General features: G+C 47.9%; 1 protein-coding gene across 1 annotated transcript in view; it reads right to left on the minus strand.

Moving 5' to 3' along the window:
- The window catches only part of RBM19 (RNA binding motif protein 19), a 52411-nt gene that overhangs the window by 25150 nt on the left and 14444 nt on the right, over positions 1 to 12817 (minus strand). Inside the window, exon 21 of the mRNA XM_058816718.1 lies at positions 11697 to 11813. Coding sequence (XP_058672701.1) covers positions 11697 to 11813 — 117 coding nt within the window. The remainder of the gene's footprint in view (positions 1 to 11696; positions 11814 to 12817) is intronic.

A 12817-nucleotide genomic window follows, 5' to 3' on the forward strand; every position in this document is an offset into this window, starting at 1 on the left:
GGATGGATCTTCCCTCTCCTCAAGATGCTGGATCAAGAGGCAGTGGCTGCTTCCTGTGGCTTTTAACTGCCTTGTTTAAAAACACAGCAAAACATTTTATCCCTTCTCGATTTATTTTCCTTAACAGTTGCTTATGAGGGACCTTATCAAAAGCGTTCTGAAATTCCAAGCAAATTAGTCATTAGGCAGGTTTTCAGAACAGTAATTAGGCCACTCCATGCCCCTGATGTATTATTTACCTGAGAAGATCTACATAATTAGGGCTTTCTTTATAACTGGTATTACACACACTAAATTCTACTCCAGTCTATCGTGTAATTACGCAATTAGGGCGCACGCTAAACAGAAACCAATCCTGAAAACCAAGCAGAAAGAAAAAATAAAAACAACCACCCAACAGTAATTATTATTTTTTTTAAATCCTCCATCAGCAGCACAGCAGCAAGTCTTAAAATTTTAATATCCCTCCACTTAAGTCATTTTTAAGCAGGTGCTGCAACCAGGTTTGGTTTCTTAATTTCGCTGCGTTTAATCTGACTTTGGGAGGTTTTAACATTGGGAGAGATCAGCTTTAAAGGCTGGTGGGAAAAGGAGCCTTTCCCTGGCTGGATTTGCTGTGCTGGTGGCAGCAGCATCATGTCCCTGCACCTCCCTTTGCAGCTCCTCAGGCCCCTGCTCCTCCCAATTCAGGCTGATTTTCCAGCTCCAGCTGCTCTGTGTGACTGTCACAGTCGCTCTGCCCTCCAGAGCCGGCTCCCACACTGGAATTGTAGTGTGGGAAAAAGGAATGAGAGCCCTGGAGCCCCTGCAGCAGGAGCTGGGATGTGCAGAGCCCCACCCAGCAGCCTCACACACCTTTAGGATGGAGAGATGGGCATCTCTTGATTTGTTCCCATCTTTTTTTCTGGTCTGACTGCAAAGCAAGATCCCAGGATGTGCCTCCCTATGGATATTGCACATGCCCCGCTTTGTTTCCTGCTCCTTGCTGAGGGAAGAGCCTGCACCACTGGGGTGGGAAGTATTTTTTAAATCCACTTCTTGCCATAAATCTATTTTAGACTTGGTGACATCAGGGAGAAGCAGCCAGGACTCACTGACACCTCCAGGAGAAGACACCTGCCTATTCTCCACGTTTATTTCCATGCTTTAAAGACAGCGATGATTCACTGGCTGATGAAAGCAGGAACAGATTTCCTCCTGAAATTTCACACCTCAATGCCCACAATTCCAGTTCCTAAGGGCCAGGGGAAGGTGCAGAGCTGGCACAGGGAGCACCACAAGCTTTAGGAAGCCCTGGCTTCTAGCAGCACTGCTGAACACTGACATGAGTTTGGGAGTTCAAAGCTACCCCAAAAGAGTTTGAGGATTTAAAGATAACTGGTGGGTGTGTGATGGAAGAGGTCACCCCAAAGCAGGATGGAGGTGGAAAATCATACTTTAATATTATTCAGGTTTTGTTGTTGCTTCTCTTCTCTTGGGCAATCTTAGAGCTGTGAGCTGGTTCTGGTCACAGCAGGCCTCTGGTCCCCTCTGCTGTCACTCTCAAATCCCCTCATTTCACCTATCCAACATCTTCCTTCTTAATCCTACTACTAATACTAGTTTCTCCTAATAGTAATTACTTTTTTTTTTTTTTTTAATTTTTGCTGGGGGAGACAAAAGACATTCAAGCCTGGAGGAGAAAGGAGCAGCTCTATCAGGACATCTTCCCCCACATCACCTCCCTGGAGCACAGCAGGGCCAAACCCTGCTCCCCTGGCAGCCGAGATGTACAAATGCAGCAGTCACCTACAGACCCCTCTATCCCAACCCTCAGGGAATCTCAATCCTTGCACAGCCTCCAACAAGAGCCCCCAATGCCTGCAAAGCCCTTCTCAGAGCTCACACTCCTAAGCCACAATTCTCCCAGCACGCAGCACCTTGCAGGACCAGGGCTTAGGAGCCACCAAGTCACTGCCCTAATCACCAGAGGGTCAGCATTTCAAAGGAACCTGCAGCTCCCACAGAGCTGAGATTTGGGGATTTATCTCTCCTGGGCTCTTTTGAAAATCCTGATCAGAATGCAGCTCTGGTCAAAAAAAAAAAAAAAAAAAGTTATGCTAAAAATAGTGCTCACAGGAGGGTCTGGTGCAAATCTCTGCTCCTGGAGGATTCTTATGAGTCAGCTCCTTTCAAAGACAAGAGGAAATTTGTACAACTAGCAACTAGGAAACTCAGAAGAAACCCAAAGGTGTACCCAGGGCATCCTTTGGAGAAGGCAGCCTTGCTGTTAAGATACCAGCTGCATCAACAATCCAAAAAAATAAAGAAATATCTTATATTCAGCTGTAGAACCTCTGCTCTGAGCTGGGGAATAAATATAGAAGCAATGAGATATTTATAGGCACACAGCTATTTTAACACAGCTCTGCTTTAAAGAGAATCCTTATTTAAGTCTTGTCCCTGTAAAGCTGCAGGATGACTTAGAAAAATAACCTGATTAATTATTTTCATCAGGGGAACAGAGAAACACAGAGGGGAGATCAAATGCACGCAAGCGCAGCGGGAACGCAAGCGCTGAGCTGGAGGCTCAAACACAGCCAGGCTGTGAGCTCTCCTGAGCTCAGGATTGTCCCCAGAGCCCAGGCTGGCCACATGGGACACCTGCCAGGGCTCAGAACAAGGCCAAGCATTAAAAGCAGGCACAGAGCAGCTCCTTGGTGAGGCAGGCTGGGAGCCACCACGCTCCAGAGACAGAAAATCCCATTTTCTGCTCCTCCTGGAAATGCTCTGGGAGCAGAGGTGGCTTTTAACTGCTAACAGCCCAATTTACCCATCCTGTGCCCAAACTGGAGGTGTGGCTGCTGCCCAAGCCACAATGGTGGCTCTCCTCCTGCTCCAGGACTTTGGTCACCCCTTGGCAACATGCCATGACCACAGCAAAGCTCAGAGGCCACTCTGCACAGTGGGATTTGTCTTCACAGGTCACCTAGAAAAGTCCCAAAAGACAGGGAGTGACTGGTGCAAGCACTGCCTGAGCCACCATGGGCTTCAGTGATGCTGTTCCCACTCCATTTCATGGAAAGCTCATTGCTCTCCATCCATCTCAGAAAGTGCAGGATGAGAGAACAGAGATTCCACAGGATCCCTGGATGGTTTGGGTCGGAGATCATCTAAGTCCAACCTCCTTGCCAAGAGCTCCAAGAAGTGGGGCCACAATGAGAGTAAAGGGAAGGGATCATCCTTCCAGCCACAACCCACAAAAAATTGCAAGCACAAACCTGGAAAAAAGGTGAGATGAGTTCTAGGGGTGAGAACAATCCAAATGGCAGGGACAGAGCAGAATGTCTGCCATGGAGAGTGAGCCTCAGCCAGGATGGGCTCAGCAATGCTGAGCCTGTGTGGGAGCTGTCACAGACCCAGCTGATGGCAGTAAGTCCCTGCAGAGGTGACAGCTCTGGCAGATGCACTGAGCAAACAGCAGAAAAGGGGGAGAAATCAGACAGGAGGCAAAGGCAGCTCGATCTTTACTGTGCTCGCTGGTGTTAAAAAAGGGAGGCAAGTGGTTAAAAAGCAACTTTGAAGCAGCATCCTTGCTGAGCACAGGTAGGGCAGGGCAGGCTGGCAGCTCCCCTCCCTCCTTCCCTCCCTCCTGCAGACCTCCCTGCTGCAGCAGACCCAATTTCATGGGGTTTTTGCACAAGCAGCGGGGTGGAAAATGATCATCGGGAGGCAGCGCACGGCGCTCCCCACATCGCCCTGCAAGGTGAGCAGCCCCAGTCCCACCTGGGTGAGGAAAGAGGCACCAGAGAGCTCCCAAAAAGGCAGCCATGGGTGAGGATGAGGGGCAGCCATGGTGGGGATGAGGGGCAGCCACGCTCCCCCCAGCCCTGTCACCCTCCTGGCTGCTGCCGGCACAGACAGCGCAGTCCTGCGTGACAGCGTGAAATTAATATGATTTTGGGGGAAGCTGGCAGTGAGTAATGAGCAGCTGAAACACCTCATCCCCACCCCCTCGCCCCCCCCAGACTCTTTTAACCCCTCAGCTGCTGGCATGGCATCAAAGAGTGGGAAGAGCAAGAGCTGGGTTAAAGAGAAGTAGGGAAGAGCCACGGAGCACACCTGAAATGGGATTTGCAGGGTGGATTTTGGCACAAATCTCAGTGGTGCTGCCTGTGAGCAGCCCCAGCCTGTTGAGATGCTGAGATTGGCACTCCTGGGCTTGGAAAAGTCAATATTGCTGCTTTTCCAAGTGAAGTTTCACAAAGAGCTGCCCAAAAAAATGAGGGGCTGAAGGAGACCCAAGGCTGTCCTCCAAACAGCCCAGAGCCCAGCCAGGAGGGGACAGCCTGATGTGCACAGACCACTGATGGGCAGCAGAACAAAATGTAGTTTTCCAGCTTCCCTGGTACTTAGTAAATGGGAATATGGGCAGAAAAACCATCCCATCTTCACAGGCAGCTGATGTGAATCCCTGGATGCCTGGTAAGGGGTCAGTCCCACAACAGCACCTTCCTCAGAGGATGAGGCTCAGCAGCTTGCCCCTGGACTTAATTGCAGCAAATTTAAGATCTCCTGTCCTCTCCCAGATGCCTGGAAGTGCTCAGGATACTGCTGGGGGAGGAGGAAAGAGAGGTGAGAAGACAGATGGTCATCCTGATCTGCCTTAACTTGATTTCTTCAGGAAAAACAAGGTGCAGACAGAAATGCTGCTGGTGCCAGCAGCTGCAGAAGCCAGCACAGTTCAAAGGCCTTGGGCACAGGCAGAGCCTCAGGGGAGGTGAGAGACTCTGGAATGGAAGGGCTTTAATTGCAATCACATCCCAAGGCTGAAAAAGCTCCCAGATTGGGAGAGGGAGAAAGGCTGCAGCAGGCATGAGGTTAAAAAAATAATGATGCAAACAGAGATGCAAATAAAGGACACGATGTCATCGTGAGGAGAAAGCTGTGATTCATTAGAGGCTTGTTCAGGACCTTCTCGTGAAGTGAGACTGAAAAATACCCACACAAGTGAAAGGCAGGGGGGTGGATGGATCAACATCACCAGCAAAGAGCTGCAGTTAACAAACCCAACAGACAGAGGAATTTTAAGAGCAAGGAGATAATCATCTTGGCTGTACCTTGATGACAGGCTGAGACACAAACTCAAAAGTTGTGTAATTTCAATGTTATAGATTGTGCAGTGCCCCAGCTGGCAGCCCCCAAAGGTCCAACTCTGAGAATTAACAAGAACTGGCCACAATATAAGGCAAAAAAAAGAGAAATCCATGTTTTTCCTTTCTTAGACACACACACTCTCTTCTTAATTCAGACAAAAAACCACTTTGTAACACTAAGAACCCTGAGTGGGTTGTTTTCAGGACACAGCACAAGCAGGCTTTGCTTTTCTCCCTATGGAGAACCACCTGCCCACATCTGAAATTTTTTTGCACTGAAAAAAATGGCAAAAAGCCCAAAGCAAAACCCCAGAGTGGCATTTGAACAAGACATTCCAAAATCAGCCCCTTCCCCAGCTCACTCCACCTCCCTGAGCCCCTCCACGCTGCTGAGCTGAGGAATTTGTGTGGAAAACTAATTAAAGTTCCCTTGGGAAGCTCGGCTGGATGCCCTGGAGAGAGGTGGCAGGAGTCAGGAGAGAGCAGCCCAGAAATTCCCTTCATTTGCACAGGACAAATCCAGGTGTTGGGTGGGCAGAAAAGGGATCTGGAGTACATGGAGAGCAGAAAAGGGGGAAAAAATAAATATAAAAATCAAATACGTAATGAATATTCAAACCCAGGAAAGGGATGTGCTGAAAACCAAAAATCTTCCTTCTGCTCTTGGGAAGAGCCACCTTTTAAAGCAACTTTGCTAAGATAACACAGAGTTAAACATTTCCTTATCTATGTTAAACACCTTTATGATTCAGACTGAAAAACAGCACTGCAAACCCATTTCCCTCTCCCCCACCCCATGGCTCTCTTTGGAGAGTGGCCAAATTAAAGTGGCCACTTCCATTTCTGGCCTCTGAATATCAACCCAATTCTGCTGTGTTTGGGTTTCCAGCACACAAGGAGAAGATTTGAAGAAGAGGGAGGGGAAAAAATAATTAAAAAGAGTTTAATTTATGCTGTTTGAAATAGAGAAATAAAGCAGCCCAGCAGATCCCTGCATTCCTGGTGCACATTCCTGCAAGCTGCTTCCCAAAAAGCTCCTGCACTCTGTATTTTCCTGTGCCACACTGCAGCTTGGGCATGGAAACATCAGGATTGGCCAAAGGCTGCAGTGATGCCCCTGGCACCTGTGCAGGAGATGCAGGGCACACAGCCCACAGGGGTGGGAGAGCAGAGGGTGGCTCAGGGGGCAGCTGTGCCAGGGGTTCCTCACCCTCATGGGGGAATTCTTTCCCAAAATCCCATCTAACCCTGCCCTCTGGCACTGGGAGCCATTCCCTGTGTCCTGTCACCCCATTCCTTGTCCCAAATCCCTGCCCAGCTCTCCTGGAGCTCCTTTAGGCACTGGAAAGGGCTCTGAGGTGTCACTGGAACCTTCTCTCCTGCATCTCCCAGCCCCTCCATCAGCTCTGGGGCCTCCTCTGGCCTCTCTCCAACAGCCCCACATGTGCTGTGTGCCCCTGGCACAGCAAAGACAGACTGACAGCCAGCACTGGGGCTGAGCCCTTCAGCCAGGACACAGGGAGCCATCAGCCAGGCATCTTCCTTTTATCCACAACCAAAATCAACAAACACTTCCAAATGTGCAATCCTTGTGAGAACCTCCAAACAGCAAGGGTGGGACAGGGACAGAGGAGGAAAAGCCTCAGTCCAGAGGAGCATCCTGCAGCCCCAGAGGCACCAGGCAGCCACTGAGCAGCCCAGCACAGCCCTGGCATTGCAGTGAGGAGCTGGATGGGAGCACAGACACCTCATCCACTGTGCCAGCACCCTCAGCCCTGACCCAGCTCCCTGAAGCTCCTGGCCCAGAGCTCCCAGCATGGGCTGCCCTGAAATGTTGTTATCCCAAAGGAGAGGCCAAAACAAGGCTTGGGAACCCAGCCCTAAGCTGGAAAGCCCGGAGCACAGCCACACTGGGATGCCAAGCAGCACATGGAGACCCCTGGCATTGCAGCAGGGGCCTGGGGAGGCTGCGGAGAGCTCATGGCCTCACCTGCTTCCTGGAGGGCACGATGTGGTGACCCACTCAGCACCACATCAAACTCAGAGGCACCTCCCAGCTGCCACTACACCTCTGGAACACCTTCTGGTCCCAAAGTGCTGTTTGTGACAGGTTTCCAGGCAAGGTGCAATTCCACAGCCCTTCCAGTCCTCAGGGGAGGCCAGCAAGGTGGGACCCAGGCCCTGGTCTGCTTCTCCAGGGGTTTCTGCTTCTCCAAAATTCATTTCTGGGCACTCCCTTCTTGCAAGCAGAGCACCCTGGGACAAGCAGAGGTGTCAGCACTGTAGGGGAGCTCAGGGATTCATTCCCCTGTTCCTTCTGCCACATCAGCAGCTCTGTCCTGCCCCAGATGTGCCAGCACCAACCACCTGCAGCCCCTGTGCTACCCCAGCATCCCTCACAGTCCCCAGTAATTTCTGCAGCTGTCCCCAAGCCCTTGGGCCACTGCCTGGAGACAAAATTCAAGCAGCTAAGAAGCAGCAGCAATCAGTTTTGAGCCATTTTTCACACAACATTTGAGGTTTTAAAAGTGAAGCCCAGCGATCCTGGCAGCACTGGGCATTCTGTTTGCATGGAATGCTCTAATTAACTCTGCCCAGCACTTGCTTAACAAACTCACATGTTTCTCCTCCTCAATTTTTTTTTTCTCCTCCTGTGTCTTTCACCAGCACAGATTTTCCACATCTTCAACAGGAGGAAGGAGAAATTGTCTCCAGTCATGTAGACTCCATTACTGGCAGAAAGGTGTGAACAGCAAACATGTCTGGCAGAAGGACTCATTATCCCACCGTGTCCTTTATAATGGGAAATGAAAAGCCCATTCTGGTAACTACACTTTATTATAATAGGTCAGAAGAAGTGAAAGGCATCATCTTATAAAATTAACTTCATAAAGATTGCCTTAAAAAATAATAAAAAAATATCTCTGCCAGTTTATCCACTGCATCTCCCTGAGATTTTTTTCTCCCTGCAGAGATTTTTTTCTTCTCTCAGAAGGGGCTGACTCCCAAGTCTTGTCCCACTTCACTTTTCCCCTCCATCAGAAGGAATTGTTCTTTTTCCTCCTCATCAGGCCCACACATTTGCTTTGCCAGATGCAATAAATGCCATGTCTTTGTCAAGACAAAGAAAACAGTCAGCAAAGGAGTTGAAATGAAAAGAGACACCCACCCCAAAGGTCTCTGCAAGAAGCAGTGTTACTTTCTGTGCAGGAAAGTCAGGCTGTGCAGATAAGTGTCCCTGATAACCTGTTCTGTGCCCTGCAATACCTTTCAATTGCTTTTCTGCTCGCTGCTTCTTTAGGCAAACTAAAGCTAATGATAATTTTGTGATTTAACAGCTTTGTGCAACGTGTTTGACTGCAGTTCCTGAGAGATGATAAACCACCTGAGTCCCGATCTCCTCAGCTAACTGGAACTAACAATTGCTGCAAATTCCAGAGAAATCAAAGATAAAACCAAAATTCTGAGTTCTCAGATATATCCTGCAAAGAAAAGAAACAACTTAATTCCCAAAACACATAACTCCAAGAACTCCATCCTTTGGTGGGATGAGCAGCAGCTCTACCAAATTCTAAGCACACCCTGGACTGACTCCATCCCCAGCTTGCTTTGGATTGGGCAGGAATCCTTTAAGAAGTGTTTTTCTAAATTTTATCATTCCCTTTCTGAGGAAAATGAAACCCCCATCTCCTCAAAACATTATAAACCACTTGCACACAGCCTGATTTTCCATCTTCGTGGAGTTGGGAAAGGAGGGTGGAAGGGGATGCTCTGAAACAAAGAGTTAATTGGAACTCCCAATGAAGGCTGCATGGATCTCATGAGGTAGATTCTTAAAGGAGCCCAATTTTCAGAAATTGCCAGGGCTCCAATCTGTGAAAATGTGGCCTTTCACAGATCTCCAATTCAGCTTGCCATGTCTAGAGTTCCTTCTGAGAAAAAAAAAAACAACAAGTCTTGCCATAAAAGCCCCACAATTTGGTAGGAAAAATTAGAATTAGCAGCCTTCATGGGATAGCAATCCCTTTGTCTCTCCTCCCCTAACTGTGGCTCTTTGCTAAGAACTAAGCACCATTTACCTTTTGTTATTTTTCCAGGTAGTAAAGAGAAGAGTAGGGTCTAATCAAGAACAAAAATGGGTGAAAAAAACACACCCACAAAAGCTAAATCTTCACACCTCGCCCAAAAGCAGCCCCTATAATTGAACAGCAGTTCTCCCTCTGAAGAAGATAGGTGTTATCTTAAAAAAAAAAAGACAAATAAATCTCTTGAGGTTGCAAGAGAGGGCAGAACCTCCAGGAGAACGTGGCAGGACATGCTCTGAACCAGTGTCACCCCCCAGCAATGCCACAGGGGATGGGCTGGGAGCAGAGAGCACCTGAGGCCTGTGGAACTGCTAGAATTGGATTATTTTGCAGGCAGAGGATCTGAGCTGCTGATCAGAGCATTCCTGACTCCCCTCAAACCCCTTAATTAAGCAGCACCTTTCTCCAATCCAGGGAACAGAGCCTGCTGGCCCCACATTCCAGAGTGGAGAAGTTCCTCCAGGCTGCTGCAGGAACACAGGCAGTGGTGCAGGGCAAAGCTGAACATTTCAGTGATGGATCCATAAAAAAAACAAGATCCAAAAGTGTAAAACCAGCCTGGGCAGGGATCCCTGAACTGCCAGAGTTGGGCAGGTACAGCAGCTTGAAAAATCCACTCTCCAGAACACCCAGCTCCCTTGGTTTGCTGTTTCAGTGCCACCTAAACCTCCTGTGGGGCCATTTGAGAAGGGGGACTGAGCTCCTTGACAAAGCTCAAAACATGGGAATCTTTGTTTGGGGGGAAAAATAAATATATCTACGCATATATAATGTGTTACAGATATTTTTTGAACAATATTGACATCATCTATTTATTTTTCTGGGGTAATACATACATATAGAGTCTGTGTGGATGTAGATAATGTGTGTGTACATAAAATAAATACACACATATCAACTGAATAGTTATTCCTAATTTAATATTTATAAATTAACATTTATTTATTTTGAAATTAATATTTATTTATTTAAAATTCATATTTCTTGATTTTTCTGCTGCTGCAGGACTGGAAGGTGGCTCTGGAGCAGGGGAGACAATAGGGAAGACGCTCATCCTGTACAACCTGGGGCTGTCCCCAGGCTGTGTGGTGATCAGCCTGGCAGAGTGGCCTGGTGGTCCCCAGGCTGGCTGTCCCTTGCTGTCCCCAGGCTGGCTTTCCTGGGCAGGCTAAGAGTGCCCCCTGCAGCCCTGCCAGCCCTTCCACTGCCAAAGGACTGCTTGCCATTGCCAATAAATCCCTAACAAAAGCCAAACTAAGGCAGGTTCCTAAACGCAGAGCAAGCCCAGAGCTCCAGAGCTGATTGAAGGGCACAAACAAAGCAATCCAGGAGGGTGAGGTGCTGGTTGTGCCTGGTTTGGGCTGCTCCAGAGGACAGGAGTGAAAAGAATGTCCCCCCAAGCTGCAGGTTTTTGTTTTGAGGATAAACCCAGCTCTGAACATCCCAGGTGAATGAAAGGGAAGCTCTGAGAGCACTGTCACCAGCTGGAAGCTGCAAAAATCAATCAGATGCTCCCCTGCCCCTCCTCTCCACAGCTCTGAGGTGCCAGACAAGACAGGAGGGAAAAATCCCACACCAAAAACCCCCCACAGGCTCTGTGCCTGTGATGTACAAACCCTCCCAGTGCCTTGAACTTCACCTCAGCCCCGGCTTTGCTGGCTCCAGCTTTACGAGGGTCACGGCTCTGGCTGGGAGTGTTGGGATTTAAATTAGCAAAGCTCCACGTGCTGAGGAAACTCAGCATGGCACTGGCAGCCCAGGGGCTCTGCCTGGATCCCTCAGGGCAGAACTGAAGCAAAATGCTTCAAGAAAAACCTTTTGCTCTTCTAGAGGCATCTCGTTGTTGTGACCATCATCACATCCCTGTCCAAAAGCCAAGTCATGCTTTGCCTTTGGTGAAATCCCTGGAATTCATCCCAAATGAATCCCTGGAATTCATCTCTCACAGCCTGCAAGGGAGCAGCCTGCCAGCCACACAGGAGCCACATCTTCACACAAATAAAGGAGGTGCAATTCCATCAAGACAGGGAAACACAAAAATCACTGCCAGGGGCTTTGCGCTGGGTGCTCTGAGCAGGTTTTAAAGGGTTAAGGAAAGAAATGCCCCAGAAATGTGACAAAAGCACCCAACTTCTGCTAAGACAAGCCCACAGAGGCCACAGAGGCAAAAAAATCAACAATTCCTGCAAACCAAGAGCAGAGCAGGGACCACAGCCTGTGAGGAAAACATTCCTGGGAGCAGCAAAGATGCCTTTCCTTTTACAAAGTTTTGTCTATTTTTCAGGATGCAACAAGGCTTAAATCACAGCACAAAAGGCTGAGGACACACAGAACAGAGGTGATCCCAAAATCCCCGTTTTCTTCCACAAAGACAAGAAAAAATTCACAATATTCACAAAGTGAGAAAGACCTCGTATGAAAATCACAGCAGCTCCACCCCAGAGTGACCCACAGACCCCAGAAATCACTTTCCTACCTGAAGAGCTCCCTGATTTCCTTGACAGTGGCCTGGAAGGGGATGTTTCTGACCAGGATCTTGGAAGTTTTCTGCTTCTTAGCAGTCTGTTTCTTCCTGGCTGATTTCACAGCAGGCCTGGAAGGCAACAGGAAGGGCAGGTGAAGAGCAGGGAGCAGCAAAGTCTCTTTGAACTGTGGCTCCCTCAGGACTTGGAACGTGGAAAATTGAGAAACCAGCTCACACTGGCATCCTGGGTTGTGCCAGTGGCACAGGACACCAAGAAATATCGAATTCCCAACACCCTAAAATCCTCCATCTGGAAATGAAATAGCCCATCTTGCTCCAGTTGAGGTCCTCATCTCAATTTGCCACATCTGTCACCAAATCTTGCCCTTTAATTGTAAGGAGAATGCATTAATGAATATATTTTTTAAAATTAGCTTAATGTAAGCTAATTTTAATTATTTTTCTTCCTGGCTTATAAAACAGTCAATGAAATTTTGTAACAGAGTATTAATTTAATTTTTTTTTACCTCTGGAATTGTATTGCACTTGGACAAGGTGAGAATTTACCTAACACAAAAGGCAGCAGCTTATTTCATAAAGCAAAGCACTTCCCATTGTGGCCTGGATACCTGCTGAAGGGATTTTCAAAATCAAACTGGATAAAAATGGTTTATGAAAGAATTGAAATACGAAGTGCAGACACAGGGAGCTGTCAGACTGCTTGTGGTCTCCAGGAACCAGATTTTCAAACAAATTTTGACATTTAACAGATATCACTTCCAGTAGGGTTTCCAGAGTGTCTGAAGCACAAGGTTTAGGTGCCAACATTCAAGTACCTGGATTAATTTGCAGCTTTACAGTTAGAATATTCTGTGCTGAGTAAAAACTAGGAAGGAATCCCTAAAAACTGAGCCTAATTCTAAGTAAATTCACCCACAAGTAACCTTCTCCTCTGTGCCTGATTGCCCAGAGCAAAGGAGCTAAATCCAAACTTTTATTTCAAGCAGGAAATTTGGTTTTGTCTTGATTTGATCAGATTTGATAAATAATTTGAATATTATTCTAAAGCTCTTTTTTTCTCAGATGAGCAGATAGAACACTTCATTACCTAGAGAAGATTTCTTTCCAAGAAC

This window comes from Ammospiza caudacuta, chromosome 18 (genome assembly GCF_027887145.1).
Source record: "Ammospiza caudacuta isolate bAmmCau1 chromosome 18, bAmmCau1.pri, whole genome shotgun sequence".
NCBI lineage: Eukaryota > Metazoa > Chordata > Aves > Passeriformes > Passerellidae > Ammospiza > Ammospiza caudacuta.